Source organism: Eubalaena glacialis, chromosome X (assembly GCF_028564815.1).
Source record: "Eubalaena glacialis isolate mEubGla1 chromosome X, mEubGla1.1.hap2.+ XY, whole genome shotgun sequence".
Taxonomy (NCBI): Eukaryota; Metazoa; Chordata; class Mammalia; order Artiodactyla; family Balaenidae; genus Eubalaena; species Eubalaena glacialis.
Genome location: NC_083736.1, coordinates 65,711,815 through 65,735,844, shown reverse-complemented (window position 1 = coordinate 65,735,844; position 24,030 = coordinate 65,711,815). Strand labels below are relative to the sequence as shown.

Genomic DNA, 24,030 nt, shown 5'->3' with positions numbered 1-24,030 from the left:
GGAAAAAATATTTTTTAAGTAAAACAAACAAACAAACAAAAGGACGGACAGAACCCTAGGGCAAATGGTGAAAGCAAAGCTATACAGATAAAATCTAACACAGAAGCATACACATACACACTCACAAAAAGAGGAGGAGGGGAAAAACGAATATATCTTGCTCCCAAAATCCACCTCCTCAATTTGGGATGATTCGTTGTCTATTCAGGTATTCCACAGATGCAGGTACATCAAGTTGTTTGTGGAGCTTTAATCCGCTGCTTCTGAGGCTGCTGGGAGAAATTTCCCTTTCTCTTCTTTGTTCGCACAGCTCCCGGGGTTCAGCTTTGGATTTTACCCGCGTCTGCGTGTGGGTCACCTGAGGGCATCTGTTCTTCGCTCACACAGGACGGGGTTAAAGAGCAGCTGCTTCGGGGGCTCTGGCTCACTCAGGCCAGGGGGAGGGAAGGGTACGGATGTGGGGAGAGCCTGCGGCGGCAGAGGCCAGCGTGACGTTGCAGCAGCCTGGGGAGCGCCGTGCGTTCTCCCGGGGAAGTTGTCCCTGGATCACGGGACCCTCGCAGTGGCGGGCTGCACAGGCTCCCGGGAGGGGCGGTGTGGATAGTGACCTGTGCTTGCACACAGGCTTCTTGGTGGTGGCAGCAGCAGACTTAGCGTTTCATGCCCGTCTCTGTGGTCCACGCTGATAGCCACAGCTCGCGCCCATCTCTGGAGCTCGTTTAGGCGGCGCTCTGAATCCCCTCTCCTCGCGCACCAGGAAACAAAGAGGCAAGAAAAAGTCTCTTGCCTGTTCGGCAGCTCCAGACCTTTTCCCGGACTCCCTCCCGGCTAGCTGTGGTGCACTAGCCCCTTCAGGCTGTGTTCACGCCGCCAACCCCAGTCCTCTCCCTGCATTCCGACCGAAGCCCGAGCCTCAGCTCCCAGCCCCCACCCGCCCCAGCGGGTGAGCAGACAAGCCTCTCGGGCTGGTGCGTGCTGGTCGGCACCGATCCTCTGTGCGGGAATCTCTCCGCTTTGCCCTCCACACCCCTGTTGTTGCACTCTCCTCCGTGGCTCCGGAGCTTCCCCGCTCCGCCACCCGCAGTGTCTGCCCACGAAGGGGCTTCCTAGTGTGTGGAAACTTTTCCTCCTTCACAGCTCCCTCCCACTGGTGCAGGTCCCATCCCTATTCTTTTGTCTCTGTTTTTTCTTTTTTCTTTTGCCCTACCCAGGTACGTGGGGGAGTTTCTTGCCTTTTGGGAGGTCTGACGTCTTTGGCCAGCGTTCAGTGGGTGTTCTATAGGAGCACTTCCACGTGTAGATGTATTTCTGATGTATCTGTGGGGAGGAAGGTGATCTCCGCGTCTCCTATTTTTAGATTTTTAAGAAACCTCCTTACTGTTCTCCATAGTGGCTATATCAATTTACATTCCCACCAACACTGCAAGAGGGTTCCCTTTTCTGCACAGCCTCTCCAGCATTTACTGTTTGTAGATTTTTTGATGGTGGCCAATCTGACTACTGTGAGGTGATACCTCACTGTAGTTTTTTGTTTTTTTGTTTTTTTGTTATTTTATGTTTATTTTTGGCTGTGTTGGGTCTTCGTTCCTGTGCGAGGGCTTTGTCTAGTTGCGGCAAGCGGGGGCCACTCTTCATCGCGGTGTGCGAGCCTCTCACTATCGCGGCCTCTCTTGTTTCGGAGCACAGCCTCCAGACGCACAGGCTCAGTAGTTGTGGCTCACGGGCCTAGTTGCTCCACGGCATGTGGGATCTTCCTGGACCAGGGCCTGAACCCGTGTCCCCTGCATTGGCAGGCAGGTTCTCAACCACTGCACCACCAGGGAAGCCCCCTCATTGTAGTTTTGATTTGCATTTCTCTAATGATTAGTAACGTTGAGCATCCTTTCACGTGTTTGTTGGCAATCTGTATATCTTCTTTGGAGAAATGTGTATTTAGGTCTTCTGCCCATTTTTGGATTGGGTTGTTTGTTTTCTTGATATTGAGCTGCATGAGCTGCTTGTACATTTTGGAGATTAATCCCTTGTCAGTTGCTTCATTTGCAAATATTTTCTCCCATTCTGAGGGTTGTCTTTTTGTCTTGTTTATGGTTTCCTTTGCTGTGCAAAACCTTTTAAGTTTCATTGGGTCCCATTTGTTTACTTTTGTTTTTATTTCCATTTCTCTAGGAGGTGGTTCAAAAAGGATCTTGCTGTGATTTATGCCATAGAGTGTTCTGCCTATGTTTTCCTCTAAGAGTTTTATAGTGTCCAGTCCTACATTTAGGTCTTTAATCCATTTTGAGCTTCTTTTTGTGTATGGTGTTAGGGAGTGTTCTAATTTCATTCTTTTACATGTAGCTGTCCAGTTTTCCCAGCACCACTTATTGAAGAGACTGTCTTTTCTCCATTGTATATTCTTGCCTCCTTTATCAAAAATAAGGTGACCATATATGCGTGGGTTTATCTCTGGGCTTTCTATCCCGTTCTGTTGATCTATATTTCTGTTTTTGTTCCAGTACCATACTGTCTTGATTACTGTAGCTTTGTAGTACAGTCTGAAGTCAGGGAGCCTGATTCCTCCAACTGCGTTTTTCTTTCTCAAGATTGCTTTGGCTATTCAGGGTCTTTTGTGTTTCCACACAAATTGTGAAATGTTTTGTTCTACTTCTGTGAAAAATGCCATTGGTTGTTTGATGGGGATTACATTGAATCTGAAGATTGCTTTGGGTAGCATAGTCATTTTCACAATGTTGATTCCTCCAATCCAAGAACATGGTGTATGTCTCCATCTGTTTGTATCATCTTTAATTTCTTTCATCAGTGTCTTGTACTTTTCTGCTTACAGGTCTTTTGTCTCCTCAGGTAGGTTTAGTCCTACTTATTTTATTCTTTTTGTTGCAATGGTAAACGCGAGTGTTTCCTCAATTTCACTTTCAGGTTTTTCATCCTTAGTGTGTAGGAATGCAAGAGATTTCTGTGCATTAATTTTGATTCCTGCTGCTTTACCAGATTCATTGATTAGCTCTAGTAGTTTTCTGGTAGCATCTTTAGGATTCTCTATATATAGTATCATGTCATCTGCAAACAATGACAGCGTTACTTCTTCTTTTCTGGTATAGATTCATTTTAATTCTTTTTCTTCTCTGAGTGCTGTGGCTATAACTTCCAAAACTATGTTGAATAATAGTGGTGAGAGTGGACAACCTTGTTTTTTTCCTTGATCTTAGAGGAAATGGTTTCAGTTCTTCACCATTGAGAACAATGTTGGTTGTGGGTTTGTCATATATGGCTTTTATTATATTGAGGTAAGTTCCCTCTATGCCTACTCTCTGGAGAGTTTTGGTCATAAATGGGTGTTGAATTTTGTTTGAAGCTTTTTCTGCCTCTATTGAGATAATCATATGGTTTTTCTCCTTCAATTTGTTACTATGGTGTACCACATTGACTGATTTGTGTATATTGAAAATCCTTGCATTCCTGGGATAAACCCCACTTGTTCATGGTGTATGATCCTTTTAATGTGTTGCTGCTTTCTGTTTATTAGTATTTTGTTGAGGATTTTTGCATCTATGTTCATCAGTGATATTGGCTTGTAGTTTTCTTTCTTTGTGACATCTTTGTCTGGTTTTGGTATCAGGGTGATGCTGGCCTCGTAGAATGAGTTTAGGAGTGTTCCTCCCTCTGCTATATTTTGGAAGAGTTTGAGAAGAATAGGTGTTAGCTCTTCTCTAAATGTTTGATAGAATTTGCCTGTGAAGCCCTCTGGTCCTGGGCTTTTGTTTGTTGGAAGATTTTTAATCACAGTTTCAATTTCAGTGCTTGTGATTGGTCTGTTCATATTTTCTATTTCTTCCTGGTTCCGTCTCAGAACATTGTGATTTCTAAGAATTTGTCCATTTCTTCCAGGTTGTCCATTTTATTGGCATAGGGTTGCTTGTAGTAATCTCTCATGATCCTTTGTATTTCTGCAGTGTCAGTTGTTACTTCCCCTTTTTCGTTTCTAATCCTATTGATTTGGGTCTTCTCCCTTTTCTGCTTGTTGAGTCTGGCTAATGGTATATCAATTTTGTTTATCTTCTCAAAGAACCAGCTTTTAGTTTTATTGATCTTTGCTATCGTTTCCTTCATTTCTTTTTCATTTATTTCTGATCTGATGTGTATGATTTCTTTCCTTCTGCTAACTTTGGTGTTTTTGTGTTCTTCTTTCTCTAATTGCTTTAGGAGTAAGGTTAGGTTGTTTATTTGAGATGTTTCTTGTGTCTTCAGGTAGGATTGTATTGCTATAAACTTCCCTCTTAGAACTGCCTTTGCTGTATCGCATAGGTTTTGGTCATCGTGTTCTCATTGTCAGTTGTTACAGGTATTTTTTAATTTCCTCTTTGATCTCTTCAGTGATCTCTGGTTATTTAGTAGTGTATTGTTTAGCCTCCATGTGTTTGTAGTTTTTACAGATATTTTCCTGTAATTGATATCTAGTCTCATAGTGTGGTGTTTTGAAAAGACACTTGATACGATTGCAATTTTCTTAAATTTACCAAGGCTTGATTTGTGATGCAAGATATGATCTATCCTGGAGAATGTTTTGTGAGCACTTGAGAAGAAAATGTATTCTGTTGTTTTGGGATGGAATGTCCTATAAATATCAATTAAATCCATCTTGTTTAATGTATCATTTAAAGCGTGTGTTTCCTTATTTATTTTCATTTTGGATGATCTGTACATTGGTGAAAGTGGGGTGCTCAAGTCCCCTACTATGATTATGTTACTGTCGATTTCCCCTTTTATGGCCGTTGGCATTTGCCTTATGTATTGAGGTGCTCCTATGTTGGGTGCATAAATAATTACAATTGTGATATCTTCTTCTTGGATTGATCCCTTGATCATTATGTAGTGTCCGTCTTTGTCTCTTGTAATAGTTTTTATTTTAAGGTTTATTTTGTCTGACATGAGAATTGCTACTCCAGCTTTCTTTTGATTACCATTTGCATGGAATATCTTTTTCCATCCCCTCACTTTCAGTCCGTATGTGTTCCTAGGTCTGAAGTGGTCTCTTGTAGACAGCATATATACGGGTCTTGTTTTTGTATCCATTCAGCCAGTCTATGTCTTTTGGTTGGAGCATTTAATCCATTTACATTTAAGGTAATTATCGATATGTGTGTTCCTATTACCATTTTCTTAATTGTTTTGGGTTTGTTATTGTAGGTCTTTTCCTTCTCTTGTGTTTCCTGCCTAGGGAAGTTCCTTTAGCATTTCTTGTAAAGCCGGTTTGGTGGTGCTGAATTCTCTTAGCTTTTGCTTGTCTGTAAATGTTTTAATTTCTCCGTTGAATCTGAATGAGATCCTTGCTGGGTAGAGTAATTTTGGTTGTAGTTTTTTCCCTTTCATCACTTTAAATATGTCTTGCCACTCCCTTCTGGCTTGCAGAGTTTCTGCTGAAAGATCAGCTCTTAACCTTATGGGGATTTGCTTGTATGTTATTTGTTGTTTTTCCCTTGCTGCTTTTAATATTTTGTCTTTGTTTTCAATTTTTGATAGTTTGATTAATATGTGTCTTGATGTGTTTCTCCTTGGATTTATCCTATATGGGACTCTCTGCGCTTCCTGGACTTGATTGACTATTTCCTTTTCCATATTAGGGAAATTTTCAACTATAATCTCTTCAAATATTATCTCAGTCCCTTTCTTTTTCTCTTCTTCTTCTGGGACCCCTGTAATTCGAATGTTGATGCGTTTAATGTTGTCCCAGAGGTCTCTAGGACTGTCCTCAGTTCTTTTCATTCTTTTTCCTTTATTGTGCTCTGCTGTAGCTATTTCCACTATTTTATCTTCCAGATCACTTATCTGTTCCTCTGCCTCAGTTATTCTGCTATTAATTACTTCTAGAGTATTTTAAATTTCATTTTTTTTTGTTCATCGTTTGTTTGATCTTTAGTTCTTCTAGGTCCGTGTTAAACATTTCTGCGTTTTCTCCATTCTATTTCCAAGATTTTTGATCATCTTTACTATCATTACTCTGAATTCTTTTTCAGGTACGTTGCCTATTTACCCTTCATTTGTTTGGTCTGTTGTGTTTTTCCTTTCACCTTCGTCTGTTGTCTGTTTCTCTGTCTTCTCATTTTGCTTATCTTACTGTGTTTGGGGTCTCCTTTTCGCCGGCTGCACGTTCGTAGTTCCCATTGTTTTTGGTGTCTGTCCCCAGTGGCTAAGTTTGGTTCAGTGGGTTGTGTAGGCTTCCTGGTGGAGGGGACTAGTGCCTGTGTTCTGGTGAATGAGGCTGGATCTTATCTTTCTGGTGGGCAGGACTGCGTCCAGTGGTATGTTTTGGCAGTGTCTGTGACCTTGTTATGATTTTAGGTAGCTGCTCTGCTAATGGGTGGGGTTGTGTTCCTGTCTTACTAGTTGTTTGGCATATGGTGTCCAGAACTGTAGCTTGCTCGTTGTTGAGTGGAGCTGGGTCTTAGCATTGAGATGGAGATCTCTGGGAGAGTGTCCCCATTTGATAGTACGTGGAGCTGGGAAGTCTCTGGTGGACCAATGTCCTGAACTCGGCTCTCCCACCTCAGCGGCACAGGCCTGATACCCGGCCGGAGCACCAAGACCCTGTCAGCCACACGGTAATTACTCTTTCCTGTGGTGGGCCAACAGTGGGGCAGGGAGAGTGGTTTGTCCATGCTAAAATCCAGCTGGAGGAGGTCATGGAGAGGACATAATGGCTGGTTGAACGGAGAGGTGGACCGAGGCAATTCCACGACTCGACTATCAGGTTAGCATATGTGCCTTCCCCATATTTATAATTGCCATATCTTCTTCTTGGATTGATCCCTTGATCATTATGTACTGCCCTTCTTCGTCTCTTTTAACATTCTTTATTTTAAAGTCTATTTTATCTGATATGAGTATTGCTACTCCAGCTTTCTTTTGATTTTCATTTGCATGGATTCTTTTTTCCATCCCCTCACTTTCAGTCTGTATGTGTCCCTGTGTCTGAAGTGGGTCTCTTATAGACAGCATATAGATGAGTCTTGTTTTTTTATCCATTCAGTGAGCCTGTGTCTTTTGTCGGCAGCATTTAATCCATTCACAGTTAAGGTAATTATCAATATGTATGTTCCTATTACCATTTTCTTAATTGTTCTGAGTTTGTTTTTGTGTGTCTTTTTTTTTCTTGTGTTTCCCGCTTAGAGAATTTCCTTTAGCATTTGTTGTAGAACTGGTTTGGTGGTGCTGAGTTCTCTTAGCTTTTGCTTGTTTGTAAAGCTTTTGATTTCTCCATCAAATCTGAATGAGATCCTTGCTGGGTAGAGTATTCTTTGTTGTAGGCTCTTCCTTTTCATCACTTTAAATACATTGTACCATTCTCTTCTGGCTTGCAGATTTTCTGCTGAGAAATCAGCTGTAAACCTTATGGGAGTTCTCTTGTATGTTATTTGTCGTTTTTCCCTTGCTGCTTTTAATAATTTTTCTTTGTCTTTAATTTTTGTCAATTTGATTACTATGTGTCTCGGCGTGTTTCTCCTTGGGTTTATCCTGCCTGGGACTCTGTGTGCTTCCTGGACTTGGGTGGCTATTTCCTTTCCCACGTTAGGGAATTTTTCGACTATAATCTCTGCAAATATTTTCTTCGGTCCTTTCTCTCTTTTCCTTCTGGGATCCTTAGAATGCGAATGGTTGTGCATTTAATATTGTCCCCAAGGTCTCTTAAGCTGTCTTCATTTCTTTACATTCTTTTTTCTTTATTCTGTTCTGCAGCAGTGATTTCCACTATTCTGTCTTCCAGGTCATATACTCGTTCCTCTGCCTCAGTTATTCTGCTATTGATTCCTTCTAGTGTAGTTTTCATTTCAGTTATTGTATTGTTCATCTCTGTTTGTTTCTTCTTTAATTCTTCTAGGTCTTTGTTAAACATTTCTTGCATTTTCTCGGTCCTTGACTCCATCCTTTTTCCGAGGTCCTGGATCATCTTCACTCTCATTTTTCTGAATTCTTTTTCTGAAAGTTGCCTATCTCCACTTCATTTAGTTGTTTTTCTGGGGTTTTCTTTTGTTCCTTCATCTGGGACATAGTCCTCTGCCTTTTCATTTTGTCTGTCTTTCTGTGATTGTGGTTTTTATTCCATGGGCTGCAGGATTGTAGTTCTCGCTTCTGCTGTCTGCCCTCTGGTGGATGAGGCTATCTAAGAGGCTTGTGCAAGCTTCCTGATGGGACGGAGTGGTGGTGGGTAGAGCTGCATGTTTCTCTGGTGGGTAGAGCTCAGTAAAACTTTAATCCAGTTGTCTGCTGATGGGTGGTGCTGTGTTCCCTCCTTGTTGGTTGTGTGGCCTGAGGCGACCCAGCACTGGAGCGTACAGGCTCTTTGGTGGGGCTAATGGTGGACTCTGGGAGGGCTTATGCCAATGAGTACTTCCCAGAACTTCTGCTGCTAGTGTCCTTATCCCCACTGTGAGCCACAGCCACCCCCAGCTCTGCAGGAGACCCTCGGACACTAGCAGGTAGGACTGGTTCAGTCTCCTATGGGGTCACTGCTCCTTCCCCCCGGGTCCTGATGCACACACTACTTTGTGTGTGCCCTCCAAGCGTGGAGTCTCTGTTTCCCCCAGTCCTGTTGAAGTCCTGCAATCAATTCCCGCTGGCCTTCAAAGTCCGGTTCTCTGGGGATTCCTCCTCCCGTTGCTGGACCCCCAGGTTGGGAAGCCTGATGTGGGGCTCAGAACCTTCACTACAGTGGGCAGACTTCTTTTTTAAAAAATAATTTTATTTATTTATTTATTTTTGGCTGTGTTGGGTCTTTGTTGCTGCGCACGGGCTTTCTCTAGTTGCAGTGAGCAGGGGCTACTCTTCGTTGCGGTGCGCGGGTTTCTCATTGTGGTAGTTTCTCTTGTTGCGGAGCACGGGCTCTAGGTGCACGGGCTTCAGTAGTTGTGGCTTGCAGGCCTTAGAGTGCAGGCTCAGTAGTTGTGGTGCACAGGCTCAGCTGCTCTACAGCATGTGGGATCTTCCCGGACCAGGGCTCGAACCTGTGTCCCCTGCATTGGCAGGCAGATTCTTAACCACTGCGCCACCAGGGAAGCCCTGCAGTGGGCAGACTTCTGTGGTATAATTGTTCTCCAGTTTGTGAGTCGCCCACCCAGCAGTTATGTGATTTGATTTTATCGTGATTGTGCCCCTCCCACTGTCTCATTGCGACTCCTCCTTTGGATGTGGGATATCTTTTTTGGTGAGTTCCAGTGTCTTTTTGTCGATGATTGTTCAGCAGTTAGTTGTGATTCCAGTGTTCTCACAGGAGGGAGGAGCACACGTCCTTCTACTCTGCCATCTTGAACCAATCTCCTCCATTGACATTTAAAGTGTTTTTTTGTAGGTATGTACTTATTGCTATTTTGTTATTTGTCTTCTGGTTGTTTTTGTAGTTCTTCTCCATTACTTTCTTCTTTTAGTGTCTCTCTTGTGGTTTGATGATTTTCTTCAGTGTTATGTTTGTGTTCCTTTCTCCCTAGTTTTGGTATATCTATAGTAGGTCTTTGATTTGTGGTTACCATGGAGTTCATTTATGTTGACCTATATCTATTTGATTTAAACCGATAGTCATTTAAGTTCAAACACATTCTGAAAGCTCTACATTTTTTACTCACCTCCCAACATTTTGTGTTTCTGATGTCATATTTCACATCTTCATGTCCATCATTTAACTGTTTGTTGTAGTTAGAGTAGATTTTACAATTTTTCTGTTTTAACCTTTGTACTAGCTTATTTAACTGGTAAATACCCAGCCTTTATGATATAATTGCTTCACCAGTATATTTTCCCCGTCCTTTAATTTCTTATTTCCTGTTGTAGCATTGTGTTTTTTTTTTTTTTTTTACTTCAAGAAGACCTTTTAACACTTCTTGTAAGGTTGGTCTAGTATTGATGAACTCTTTTAATTTTTGCTTGTCTGAGAAGCCTTTATCTCTCCTTCAATTCTGAATGATAACCTTGCTGGGTAAAGTATCCTAGGTTGTAGGGGTTTCCCTCTCAGCACTTTAAATCTTATCATGCCACTCCCTTCTGACCTGCAAAGCTTATGCAGAAAAATTAGCTGATAGGCTTATGGGAGTTCCCTTGTATGTGACTCTTGTTTTTCTCTTGCTACCTTTAGAATTCTCTCTTTAACTTTTGCCCTTTTAATTATACGTCTTGATGTGGGTGTGTATGGGTTCATTTTGTTCGGGACTCTCTGTGCTTCCTCTGTGTTTCTTTCTTCAGATTAGGGACGTTTACAGCCATAATTTCATCAAATACATTTTCAACCCCTTTCTCTCTCTCTTCTCCTCTGGGACCCCTATAATGCAAATGTGAGTATGCTTGATGTTGTCCCACAGGTCCCTTAAACTATTCTCATTAAAAAAAATTTTTTTTTGCTCTTATGATTGAGTGATTTCCATTATTCTACTTTCCAGACTGCTTATGTGTCCTTCTCTGGCACCTAATCTGCTGTTAATTCCCTCTAGTGTATTTGTAATTTCAGTTATTATATTCGGCTCTGACTGGTCCTTTTTATATTTTCTAGTTCTTTGTTAAAAATTCTCACTGTGTTCATCTATTCTTTTCCCCAGTTCAGTTAGCATTCATATTACTACTGCTTTGAAGTCTTCATCAGTTAAATTATTTATCAGTTTCCTTAGGGTTTTTTCCAGCATTTTTTCTTGTCTTTAATTTGAAACATGTTCCCCTGTCTACTCATTTTTTAAAAACTTTCTCTGTCTCTATGAAATTAGGTGAGACAGTTATCTATCCCAGTCTTGAGGGTGTGTTCTTGTGTGGGACCATCCCTGTTCAGTCTGCATGTGCCCAGTGGCTCTGGAGGGAGAGCTAGATATGAAGTGAGCATGGGCTGCATCTTCCCCTAGGGTGTGGTGGCATTCACTGCCCGGGTGGGAAACAGGTCTGGAGTTGAAGGGGCTAGAGCCAGAACAATGTGTGAGCTTGGCCTTCTTCTATGCTCAATGGCCATCACTGCCCTTTCAGGTGTGGGGTTGGGTCCTGAGGGGCTAGAGTAAGAGCCCTGAGGAAGTTGGGTTTCTCCCGGGTGTGATGGCAGTCTCCACATTGGCCTGGGATATAGCCGGGTCCTGAGGGCTTGGGGCAGTATTTCTGTGCTGGTTTCACTTTTTCCCCAGTGTGCACACTGTGGTTAGAGGCTGGAGGGAATGGGCTCTGAGCCAGAGGGGTTCAGGCCGGAGGGGTTGGTGCCATACCACTGAGCTGGTCCCACACCCTCCATACTGTGCACTGGGAAGCGAGTTCCTGTGATGGCGGTCTCTTCAATCTCTCCAGAGTGTCTGCAGGGACACATGACCTGGAATGATTGTCTCTACTGGTCAGAGGCAGGTCCAAGGTCTGAGCTACCTCTGTTTCCTCGAAGTGCACACACACTCATTGGTAATGGCCTCAGCTCAGTGGGGAGCAGTGCCAGAGCAAGAGGGCCTAGAACATAAGCCTGGTACAGGCTGGGGTGGGGGGCACTGGGTACATCCTAGGAATCCAGCCAGAGGCCTGGGCAGCAATCAAGCCCACCTTTTCCAGGGAGGGGTTTGAGTGGAAGGATTCAGTCCCGCGTGCATTCTTTTCTGACACTGAGGTCTGTGACTGTCCCATCCCACATGTGGTCTGTCCACCTGAGCTGATGCCATGAACTCTGGAAGCGAGTCAGGGTGAGAATATGGGGGAAGGGTGGACCCAAGTGCTCCCCATTGTCCAGGTACAGTCACTCCTTACTTCCCATCCTCACTGCGCCCATCCCTCCCCTGTCCCGGGTAGCTCATGTTGGGTGGTCTCATATATGGGTCCCCTGATTCTAAGATGAGCTACTCTGAGGAGCCACCCTTCCCAATCTCATTCCATCCACACCCACAGTACTTGTCAGACATCATAGGATCACAGAGTAGGATCGAGAGCCTCCTCCAGTGAATCCAACATTTTGAGCATCCCGACACCCTGTCGTGGGGTTTGGTGACTTCTGCATCATCCCCCTCCTATGTTTTGGGAATTTAACGACAACCCTTGAACAAAACAGATCCGACCCTTGATTTTGCTCATTCAATGCCTTACAGAACCTGGACCAGCCTCTACTCCCTTTACTCCCTGAATCACATCTTTCTCCCTCAAAGGAGATTATCCCTGATTACTTTTATTCACACACAGGGACACACAGTCACCAACCTGGAATGTCCTATCTACCATCATATCCCCTTTTGTGTAGTAAAACACTGGTCTTTCGGGAAGGCTGTCAGGCAGAACCACCCTCGCCTCACTCAAACACAAATCTGTCCCTCTGAGTCTCAGGCTGGTACAGCCCTGGGTCCTGGCTGAGGGAAGGAAGTGCTCCCCAACCTCCAGGGAGGGGGAAATCGAACATGGAGTTCGGACTCAATCTTGTGTGTCCTAAAGAGGCAGTCTGGGAGATTGAGCTGGGACACAGAAATATCATTTCCAGGAAAATCTGTGTCATGGGGCTGGTGGAACAGTATTTGACAGGGACCATGCAAGAACACAGACCTACTAACCACACTTGCCATAGAACCTGACGGACCAATTTCCACTCAAGGGTATAGAGACGACCAGGCTGGAGGAGGGTGGTCAGCTGGCTAGGGCAGGGAGGATGTGAAAGCTTCCAGATTGGAGCTCTGGAAGGGGGTCATGAGTTCCTGCTGATGGGGAGGGGGAATGGCAGAGATGAATGGGAACCGCCAGACCCCAAAGGAGGAGGGGGGTTTGGAGAGAACTAGAAGAGGGCCTTCGGGGGAAAGGGAGGACGTGCCAATGTGGCCAGGCAGAGCCCACACAGGACCCAGACCTGGGGCACTCCGCTGGCTTGACTGCAGGGATGGTAGCAGAGGCTGGCCCAGAGTCCCCACCACAGGATGCCAGAGATACTATTCTGGAAAAGGCTCTGACGTGCAGCAGCGCCCTGCCCCGGCCCCCTACCCCTACCCCTCCAGAGAGAAGGCAGAACACAGAATATGAGAGGCACTTTAATTGGAAACTGCTGTGAAACTGGGGTGGGGCGGGGGCAAAACAAGGGGGAGAGGAAGCCCTAGCTGAGGCAGAACAGGAGGGAACGAGCTTGGCCACAGCTCCCGGGCCCCAAAGGTACCAGCTGCTCCTCTTGCAGGAAGACACTGTGCTCAACCTGTGAAACAGCGGAGTCAGGGAAGAGCCTCAAGCCAGGGCCAGCCCCCAGCCCTGCTCAACAGCCAGGACTGTGGGAAGGGGTACGATGTGTGTAACACTCACTTCAAAGGGTCTGGAACTTGTCAGCCAGGTACTGCATGGCGGCTGCAACAGGGACAGGCATTAGCAGGCGCTCCAGACAGAGGGATATAGAAGCCCGTCCCCCTATCCCCGTGAGGAACCGCCTAGCCCTGCAACCTCAAACCCCCTCCAGACCCGATGCAAAGAGCTCTGGGCCTGATCACTCCCCACCACCCGAATTGAATGTGGAACCGGTTCCTAAAGGGAAACAAAATGTGCCAGCAGCTCTCATGCTGTGGGCCGTGCCACAACCAGTCAGAACTCGTCACACAAACAAACAAACAATCCAACAAGAACCTTAGAAGCCACACCAAGCAGCAGTTCAAGGGGAAAATCAACGAGGCATCTCTAAAAGTCCTATCAGAAGGAGATTCCCTAGGACTGGTCTGGTTGGCAAAGTGTGCATGCAGTCCAGACAGTACTTTGCTACTTGTACACACGCCCAGCTGTACATGCACAGCCGGCTCCAGGGCCAGGCCTGCTAGGTTCTCCTCCCCACAGGGATGTTGATCCCTGCGAGGCCGACTGCAAGTGCAGCCCACCCCCACCCCAGGTGCCCACTCGGTTTCTGCACTAAGACACCGCTCTCCCTCCCTGGTTCCTCATACCAAGTTGCTCCTTAAAGTCGTCTCTTTCTCTCTGTAGCATGAGACAATAGGCCAGCAAACACAGGAGGAAGAGAAATGATTAGTATACTCTGGCCTCCTCTCTCCTCCACCTTCTCCTCTCCCCAGGGTCCTCCATCCCAGAGCCGGGTGGCTAGACTGGCAAGGGCTCCTCAGTGGAAAGGAGGTGGGTTCCCTCCGTGGGGTACGTGATGGGGGCAGGGGAGGGGGGACCCACACATGTCAGTTGAACTTGGACCCAGATCGCACCCTCGAGTTTGGGCCTGCATTTCCAGGGGCCAGAGGAAGCATTACCCAAGGACAGCCCGGTGTTCCCAGTGGCTGCTGATGTCTTTCTGGACTTGGGGGATGGTCAAGTGGCTCCCGGTCACCTGAGAGGGAAAGGACACACAATCCAGCTTCTCAGGCTCCCAGTGAGGTGGAAAGGGCCAAGCGGGGTCTAACGTGAGGTGAGCCAGCACCAACCTCCGCTGGCAACAAGCCACCCTTGCTCTGCCCAGCAGCCCGAACCTTCTCTCTGGGCCTGCCTCCCCTGTTCCCCAGGGGCAGCCATTTCGCCACTGTGGTCCCCAAAGACTGTGGCTCTGGATTCGACCATCCCAGAGCTGCAGCCACAGCCAGCACGTGGGAGAGCAATGTGGGCAAACAGGACTTAACAGAAAAGGCTGTTCCCCTGCAAGTCTACACCCGGAGGAGCTGTTTGGGGCACTGCCACCGATCGCCCCGGGCGCACAAACCCCACACAGAGGATGATGTGGCTCAAGGCCAGCCCTGCCAGCACCCCGTCTCCTGTGGGAGAAGCTGCCTGGGAGCAAGGCTGTGCCCCCAGCAGAGACAGAGCCAGAGGTTTCTGTCCTCAACCCCTCTCCCCTCCCCTCATATCAAACCCACGACACTCACCTGAGGGGACAGGCACCCTGCGCACGACTTCTCCCTGGTTCAGGGCCAAGGGCTCTGAGTTTCCTGGATCTTGGGGGCCTCTGGTGTTGAGGTCTTCACTGCAGGCTTTTCCACGATGCATGCGTGGAAAAGATGTGCCTGGCCTGTGAGTTGGCAGCTGAAACAAGAATTTCTCACCGATTTGGACTAAGGATGTGTGTGTGTGTGTGTGTGTGTGTGTGTGTGTGTGAGTGTGTGTGTGTGAGAGAGAGAGAGAGAGAGAGAGAGAGTTGTGTGATGTGGGGCCGGGGTGAGGCAGGGAATTGGGAAGGGAATTGAAAGGCTGATCTCATTAGCACTTTCTCCCTCAGTCAGCCCCAGGCCAGCAGGCAGAGCTGATCTAGGGACAACACTGGAGCACAGAGAAAGCCCAGGCCCCCTGCAAGGAAGGTCTGGGGAACAGCTAGGAAGTAGGATTCAGGAAGCTGGTGAGTCTAAATACTGAGGCTTTTCGGGGAAACTTTTAAGGGATCCCCCAACCCAATTCAGCTACCAGCCCTCCCTTCCATCCCAGCACCAGTCTCGCAGAGGAGGCTGGAAACAGGCTAAGGGTGGAGAACTGGGCCCAGCACACCCGAAGTGCTACCTTAATGTTTGTCCCTAGTAAAAGGAGCCCGATCTGGCATCCTAATGACCCAGTGACCGAGGGGCACCCAATGACGACCCCTGAGGGATGGACAGAGGCAGCATGGGTGAAGACGTGTGTCCTGGGGGCGGTTGGAGCTGGTGGGGGGGAAGAGTGGGCAGAGAGGAGGAGCATGGCCTACTCACTTGGCCCTTTGTGGCTGGGTCTCTATTTGGGTCCTTATCTTCTCCCGCCACCGCCTCAGACTCCCTTGCCCGCCTGGCCACGGATTTCTTCCCAGCGCCGGTGTGCTTGGACTGTTCGGTTCCCGCAGGGACCAAGATATACCTCTTGGATCTCCCAAGCAGCGGAATACCAGAGATTGGGGGCAAGGTGGCCGGTTCCAGGGGAGTTGCCTTGATTCGCTCTCCCCCGGAAGGGAAGGTTGTCCCCAGGGCAAGTTTGGAGGCTCCCCCGAGGGATTTCTTCTCCTGGGCCCCCTTCTTCCTAGGAGTGACCCGCGGCAGGCCACCTGCAGCAGCAGCAGCAGCAGCTCCCGGGTAGCTGGGCCTGCTGCCCCCCTTCCCCCAGAGCACGCTCTGCATTTTCTTAGGGGAAGAGATGCCCTGCTCTCCAACGCCCTGCGTTTCCACAACCGAAGTGAGTCCTCGCGGAGCCGAGGACAGGGAAGAGCCTGGCACGTGAAGGAAATTCTCCCTGACTTGGAAATTCGAGTGTCTGGGAGTGTCCCCGGGATCCTCGGGTCTGCTGGGCTCGGCCTGGCCTCCTCCTCTGGGGTAAGTGCTCACCGTCATCAGCTGTGTCTCACTGAGCTCATCTGAGGACTCGGGGTCGGACAGCAGCCAGGCCAGGCCTTCCTCGGGGAGCCGCTGGCGATCCGCAGCCACGTTCAACCTACGCTTAGGGCCTCTCTTAGGGTTCCCCCAGGCCCGGCCCGCTTCGGGCCCACCGAGGTGGAGAGGGCCGGCTGGAGCCGGCGGCGCTTCCCCACAGCTCTGGGCGGGCGCTCCTCGACCGCCGGGACCCGCCTCGAGGCCGGCCCACATGGCATACACTTCGAAGGCGGCGCAGCTCTCCGGGGACGGGTGTCTGCGGACGCCCAGCACGTCCCAGGCGGCCAGCTGCTGCAGGATGGCCGCCGCGGACTCCTCGGCCAGGTCCAGGAGGTCCCTCGTGTCGTCAGCCGGGGAGCCAGGTCGGCCTTCGCTGCCCCACAGCACCGGCCCTCCCGCTTCCAGCATCTCCCGCTCCGACTGGAAGCCCTCGGGGTACGGGAAGCCCCCCCCAACCTCGGCGCTCCGCGGCTCCCCGGGCTCGGGGCCTGGGTCGGGTCCCCGCGGGACTTCGGGGCCGGCCGGGCAGACGCCGGCCCGCTCCCCGCCCTCTGGGCCTAAACCCGTTCCCCACACAGACACCTCATCGGGGGAGCTCATGTCGCGACCCTGGCGGCGCCAGAACCGGGGCGATGGTCGATGGCCCGAGTCGCGGTCACGGCGGGCGAGGCGGGCGGCGCTCAGAGGGCAGCGGCAGCCACCTCAGGCGCCGCACGAGCTCGCCTCAAACGAAACGACGCGCGGCTTTCAGCGCACCTCCCACACCCTCACCGCGGCCTCCTCATTGGTCCGGGCCCCGCCAACCAGCGGGCGCCTTGTTCGCCGGCCCCCTCGAGGCCTAACCAATGGGGTCGAGGGCCTCTCATTTGCCGCCAAGCCTGTGGGCGGTCCGGGCAGTGGGCTGGCGAAGGGGATGGTGCGAGTGCCTCCCTCTGTCAAGCCTCTTGGCCCGCCTCCTCCTGTCCCGCCTCCCCTTTCCGGTTAGAGTCACAGCTCTGAGCCTCCGTTTCCCATCTACACAGGGGGTCGGGGAGTGAGGGCGCCGGGCTCCAGGGGTGGTGAGGATGAAACGTCAAGATGGAGGCGCTGGACGCGTAGGACGCGCTGAAAGCATTTGCCAGCCTCCCTTCCACCGCAAGCCTTACGACCCAACAGGAGAATGGGCACAGGGGTCCCGCCGTCAGTGATCAGGGGTCAGCCAGGGAGCAAAGGGATCGTATTTTCGTTCTGTAAGGTCTCTGTCTCAACTGCTCCATCAAATGTGGCTCAGCAAACGTTATTGGCAGGCGGGTTTGGCGGACAGACTGGGGTTGGCGGACAGACTGGGGTTGGCCTCGCTCCATCAGCCCTTCGTCCGCTCTGAGGCAAATTCAAAGAAGAGGAAATCGCAGTGGGCAGTTACACCCCAAAAGATGCTCTCCACCGCTGATCCTGGAGATGTGAACTAAAAGCACGAATCGGGTTTCACACACTAGGTTGACAACCTTCAAAGATCTTAACCATTCCGAGGGTGGGAGAGGTCAGGAGCAAACCCCTGTGGCGGTGGTGCAAGAGACCCATTTGTGAGGTAATCTCGCAGAATCCATTGCAAGCAACTTAGCGCCAGCACGGACTCTGTGCCTGGCACTCTTCTAAGCGCTGGGCATAAATAGTAATGCATCCGCGTGACACGCCTCGAACTATAGTACCAACTATTACTGGCCTCTTACCGGTGAGGAAACAGGCACTGAGAGGTTCAGCCACTGGCCCAAGGTCATTCGGCTCGTGGGGATCAGCGGCAGGATTGAAACCAATCAATATGACTCCAGAGTCCTTGCTTTGAGCCCAAGATCTTAAAAGTGGAAGGAAAAATAAGAGCTATTTCCTCTACGTTCCGGCAAGTCCTCTGCCTGGTACTTCTTCCGGAGACACGCTGGTACCTGTATTGTACAAGAACACATGCATAAGGGTGTTGGTGATGGGGAAAACTGGGAACACTCCAAATTCCCGTCAGTAAGGAAATGGATGAATGCAACGTGGCTTAGCATCCAGTAGCATAAAGCGTGGCAGTCCAAAGGAATGCATCAGGCCATTCTCACAGCTTTCGAAAGCATCCTCCTGACTTCAAACTGCAAGTTGCAGAACGATGGCATCAGATCCACATTAGTCAATGTTTTTAAATCCCAAATGAATCCTATCTAATGTTTGATAACCTTTGGGTGTATGTTTCAAGGTCTGAAAGACGGTTTTCACTAGATGTTAAAATGGTGGGATAGCTCCTAACAGGACCCAATAGGTTTATGGAACAAATTTATGGCCTTGGATCTCCCCAGATTGGTTAGGAAGGTGTACAATTGGTTTCCTTTAGGCTCAATGTCACCTACAGGTAGCCTTGAAAACAGCTGCTGTCATTCTGCTTTCAATGTGGGCATGTTGGGTTCAATCAGTTTTCCAATGGTATGATTATTTGGCTGCAATATTTATTCCTTCACTTGGAATAGAAGATATCATTACTCATATAGAGGCTTTAACAAAATTCACCCAGCAAGCCTTAAATGATAGTAACCAAGCCATTTGTTTGCTCAGTTCAGAAATTTCCATGATGAGAAAAGCAGTCCTACAGAATTGCATAGCCCTCAATATTCTAAAAGCTTCCCAAGGGGGAGCTTATGCTATAATACATAGTGAATGTTGTGTTTTTATACCTGATGAGTCTTCTAATGCAACCCCCTCCCTTATGGTGCGTCTGAAAAATCAGATTTCCACTCTGAATGATCCTCTTCCCAGTTTAAGGGAAATGCTAGGAAAATGGTTTGGTTCAAGAGGATATTGGCTTAAATCTTTACTAATGATATTGTTCTTCCTATTGCCAACTTTGATTACAGTTTGTGTAACTTATAAAGTTTTAGTTTCTTGTTTTTTGCACTGTGTATCACCTGCTCCTACTAAGATAATGATATCTAAACAACTGGAAACTACTGATCACATCTATAGTTCTCTATAAAATAATGGACATGCACAATGCACATGCAAGGTAAAATTGGTGCAAGTCCTATTGGACAACTTGGAATTGACCGTTATTCCTTGCCAGACATCTTACTAGTACCACCCCCTAAAAGGAAAGAAAGAACCGGGCTATTAGGACCCAGCATCGAGGGACATGATGGACCCAAGGCAGGTAAAGAACCACTCTAGCATTTAGGGACCAAATACTTGATCACCTAATGCTTTCTATTGAAAGATTAATGATCAAAAGTGGAATTAATGAAATAAAACTATTTTCAGGCAGGACAAGAAAAATTGTAAACATAAAATTCTCTCTCTGCCCATTTGAGCCACTAGCCCCTCCCCTTTAGTGTGATTTCTTTATCACATTATACATTAACTAGATCCCCTTAAAAGATACAGGAATGCCCACATGCCAAAAAAAAAAAAAAAGAAAAAAGAAGAAAGAAAGAAAGAAAAGGAATTTCCTTCTGGAACCAGCAAGGTAACTCCTTAAGAGATAACTTTCCTTTCTCAATCCTGTAATGGGTCATTAATACCCACTACTCGCCTTGTTGGACTATGTAAACTATTAATATGCTACTTTGTCTCAAAAACTTATATAACGAAACATGAAACACACTCATACTATGTCATAATATTGACATTCAGTCCAGTAATCCTCCACTGTAACAGCTCCTTTACTTTGCAGTGAAAATTGATTTGTATATTCTTTGCCTCTGAGTCCTTGTGGGATTTTTTCTTTTTTTAAATTCAAACAGAAAGTCACAAAAATTATACTCATCCTCATCAGTTCACTCAGTCCCATGTAATTAATTTTTTTTTTCATCTTGATCTTTTGTTAGCACTTTTATGAGCTCATCAGTTTTTCATTAGAGTTCTGAAAATGCTTATTCATTCAGTTCAGCAGTACAGTCAGGTGCCAGAAACCTGTACTTGTCAGAGTCTTTTCCATGAATTTCCTGAAGATGAAACCCTTTTATAGGAACATATTTACAAAAGCATCAGAGTACACCCAGAACTGTCTGTAAATGACAAAAGACTTAAAAATGACCACGGTTAAAGATTTGATGAAAGTTCATAATAATGCAGTTGACAAGAAAATTAGTTATTTCTGAGATATACATTTTAAAGTAATAACTAGGATTATGACTTACAACATTATACCAGAACATATAAGATTTTTAGAAATTTCATGTAATGTCTGAAACATTTATGTTAACATATTTCCATACAAATAACCCAATGAAAGTTTAGTATTAGTTGTTTTGTTTGTTTGTTTATACTGCAGGTACTTATTAGTCATCAATTTTATACACATCAGTGTATACATGTCAATCCCAATCGCCCAATTCAGCACACCACCATCCCCACCCCACCGCAGTTTTCCCCCCTTGGTGTCCATATGTCTGTTCTCTACATCTGTGTCTCAACTTCTGCCCTGCAAACCGGCTCATCTGTACCATTTTTCTAGGTAATTTGGTAATTGCAATCATTGTTGCTTTTGTTGTGGTCATCCATGTACAAGGCTTGGTGTCAGTCTATTTATCTCTTGTAAAAATAAAATACAGTGTGTGTGTGAAAAAAAAAAAAACTTATATAACGGTTTTACCTCCAATGGGTGGAACAGTCCTCAGAGTTTTCTGAAGATTGTCTCCCATATTATAGTCCTCAGTTTGGCACAAATAAAAATTTCCATTTTTCTTAGATTGACTATTGATTAATTTTTTTGGACAACACAATGAAACCAAAAGATGGTTTTTTAAAAAGATAACAAATCACAAACCTTAGGCAGACTGACCAAGAAAAAAAAAAGAGATTCCTAAGGAATCACTAAAATTAGGACTGAAAAGGGAGACATCACCATTGAGCCTATTGAATTTTAAAAATTATAAGAAAATAGTATGAAAAGATTTATACCAACAAATTAGACACATATATGCAATGAAAAAATTTGTAGAGAGACACAAACTTCAAAACAGACTCAATAATAGACAGTCAATTAAATTAATAATTAAAAATCCTCCCACAATGATGCTCCTGTCCAGATGGCATCACTGCTGAATGCTATCAAACATTTCAGATGGAAATAATAGCAACACTCCAGAAATTCTTCCAGAAAATAGAAGAGGAATGAACACTTTCAAAATAGCTCTAGTAGGCCAATATTACTGTAGTGTGAGCCTCTGACAGTTTTTTTTTAAATTGTAATGCAAGTGCCTGACATTAAGCTTCTGATTGCTGAGGCACCACTTCAAAGACAGCTATATCAAAAAGAACAAATTGCCAGCTACACGACTAGGTAAAGAGCCAGGCCACCACACCCCTGAAGTTTCCTTTGTTTTGGAGATCTCTGATTGACTTAGATAACTGACCCTTTGGCTGCTTGTTTTTCCCTTCTTGTGCTTTAATTCCCATTCTGTTTTAAATTCATCAATAAAGAGTGAATCTGAGAAACCCTAGGCCCCTCACTCTTGACCCGGATAAAAACATAACCCCAGGTCCCAGCTGTCTTTCTCCACCCACAACCTTTCTGTGTGGTCCAAGGCATGCCATGTACCCTCCAGGACTTGTGAGTAATAAACTTCGTCCTTTCAAAGTTTCGTAAAGGTTATTGCTGAGGTGCATCTTGCAATTATAATAAGAACCACAAGGGCTAGTTCAACCACAACATTGGTTCTGAAAGGGGAAATATCTGTGGGGGCTCGCCTTGGAGTCCAGGTGAGTGCCTCCAGGTATTTCTAGCTGACAGTATCACTATCGATTGGCTGAGACCAGCACAATTACCCTGATGCCCAAAACACACAAAGACATCCAAAATAAAGAAAATTGCATACCAATCTTTCTCATGAATATAGATGAAATAACCCTCAAGAAAATATTAACAAACTGAATTCAGAAACATATAAAAAGGATTATATACCATAACCAAGTGGGATTTATTCTAGAAATACAAGGTTGGTTTAACATCTAAAAATCAATGTATGTAATACACTATTTTAAAAGAAGAAAGCACTGAAACATTATCATATTAACTGACACAGAAAGAGCATGTGACAAAATTCGACCACCTTTCATGATAAAAACAATAAAAAACTAGCAATAGAAAGAAATTTCTTCAGCATGATAAAGGATATCTATGAAAAACCTACAGCTAACATCATATTTAGTAGTGAAAGACTGCATACTTTTCCCCTAAAGTCAGCAACAAAGACATGCTCACTACTTTTATTCATTATTGCACTGGAAGTTTGAGCCAGTTCAAACAGGGAAGAAGAAGAACTAAAAGTCATCCAGATAGGAAATAAAAAAGGAAATTTTTTAATTCTCAGATGACATGATTTCATATGCAGAAAATCCTAAGGAATCCACAAAAATGGATCTAATGGTAGAACTAATAAAGAAGTTCAACATATCACAGAATACAAGATTAATACATAAAACAAATTTTATTGCTATATACATGTAGCAAATAATCCAAAAATGAAACTAAGGAACACTTAATTCTAGTTACAATAGCATCAAAAAGAATAAAGTGCTTAGGCATATATTTAACAAACCAAATGTAATACTTATGCACTGAGAAACACAAATTGATGTTTGTTGAGAGAAATTAAAGATGATCTAAATAAATGGAAAGGCATTGCATGTTCATGGTTGTAAGACTCAATATTTATATGGTAATTCTCCCCAAATTGATATATAGATTCAATTCAATCTCTATCGAAATTTCAGCAGGCTTTCTTTGTAAAAATTCACAGGCTGATCCAAAAATTCGTATTGAAATGAAAAACAAAACAAAACAAAACAAAACAGAATATCCAAAACTACTTTGAAAAAGAACAAACCTGGAAGACTTCCACTTTCTGATTTCAAAACTTACTATAAAAATACAGATAATCAAGTTAGTGTAGTACTGACATAGAGATAGATCAATGGAACAGAATTGAGAGTTCAGAAATAACGAACTCTCCTTATATTTATGGTCAATGATTTTCAATTCAATGGGGAAAGGGTAGTCTTTTCAACACGTGGTGCTGGTACAACTGGATATCATGCAAAAATACAAACTTAGAACCTTACTTCACAGCACACACAAAACTTAATGCAAAATGGATCAGAGACTTAAAAGTAAAACCTACAACTATAAATCTGTTAAAAGAAACCCGAGGAGAAAAATCTTTGTAAACATGAGTTAGGCAATGATTTCTTAGGTACAACACCAAAAGCATGATCCATAAAAGAAAAACTTGATAAATTGGACTTAATCAAAATTTAAAACATTTATGCTTCAGAAGGCACTATTCAGAAAATGAAAAGACAAGGTACAGACTGGGAGAAAATATTTGAAAGTCACAGATCTAACAAAGAACTTGTATCCAGATTAAAGAATAAGAATAATAAATAAATAAGAAAATGACCCCATTAAAAAAATGGGTAAAAGATTTGTATAGACATTTCACCAAAGAAGGTATAGAAATGGTTAATGAGCATATGAAAGGACGTTGAGAACCACTAGTCAGTAGGGAAATATAAATCAAAACCATAATGAGATACCATGTTGCAAAAACAATAGGATGGCTATAATCCAAAATACAGATAATAACAAATATTTGGATTTGGAGAAATTTGAATCTTCATACACTTCTGGTGATAATGTAAAATAGTTGAATCTCTTTGGAAAATATTCTGGTATTTTCTTAAAAAGTTAAACATAGAGTTACCATATGATCCAGAATGTCCATTCCTAGGGATCTACCTAAGAGAACTGAAAACATATGTTCACACA

The 24,030-nt window shown here is 45.3% G+C and overlaps 1 protein-coding gene across 1 annotated transcript; it reads right to left on the bottom strand.

Moving 5' to 3' along the window:
• Positions 1–13,255: 13,255 nt before the first annotated feature.
• On the bottom strand, positions 13,256–16,856 carry LOC133081809 (uncharacterized protein CXorf49 homolog). The gene is made up of 5 exons (XM_061178161.1): positions 15,609–16,856; positions 14,799–14,955; positions 14,198–14,269; positions 13,881–13,931; positions 13,256–13,296 (listed from the first exon to the last, which is right to left on the bottom strand). Exons 1-5 carry the CDS (start codon positions 16,854–16,856, stop codon positions 13,256–13,258), a joined length of 1,569 nt encoding a protein of 522 aa, XP_061034144.1.
• Between the last annotated feature and the right edge of the window lie 7,174 nt (positions 16,857–24,030).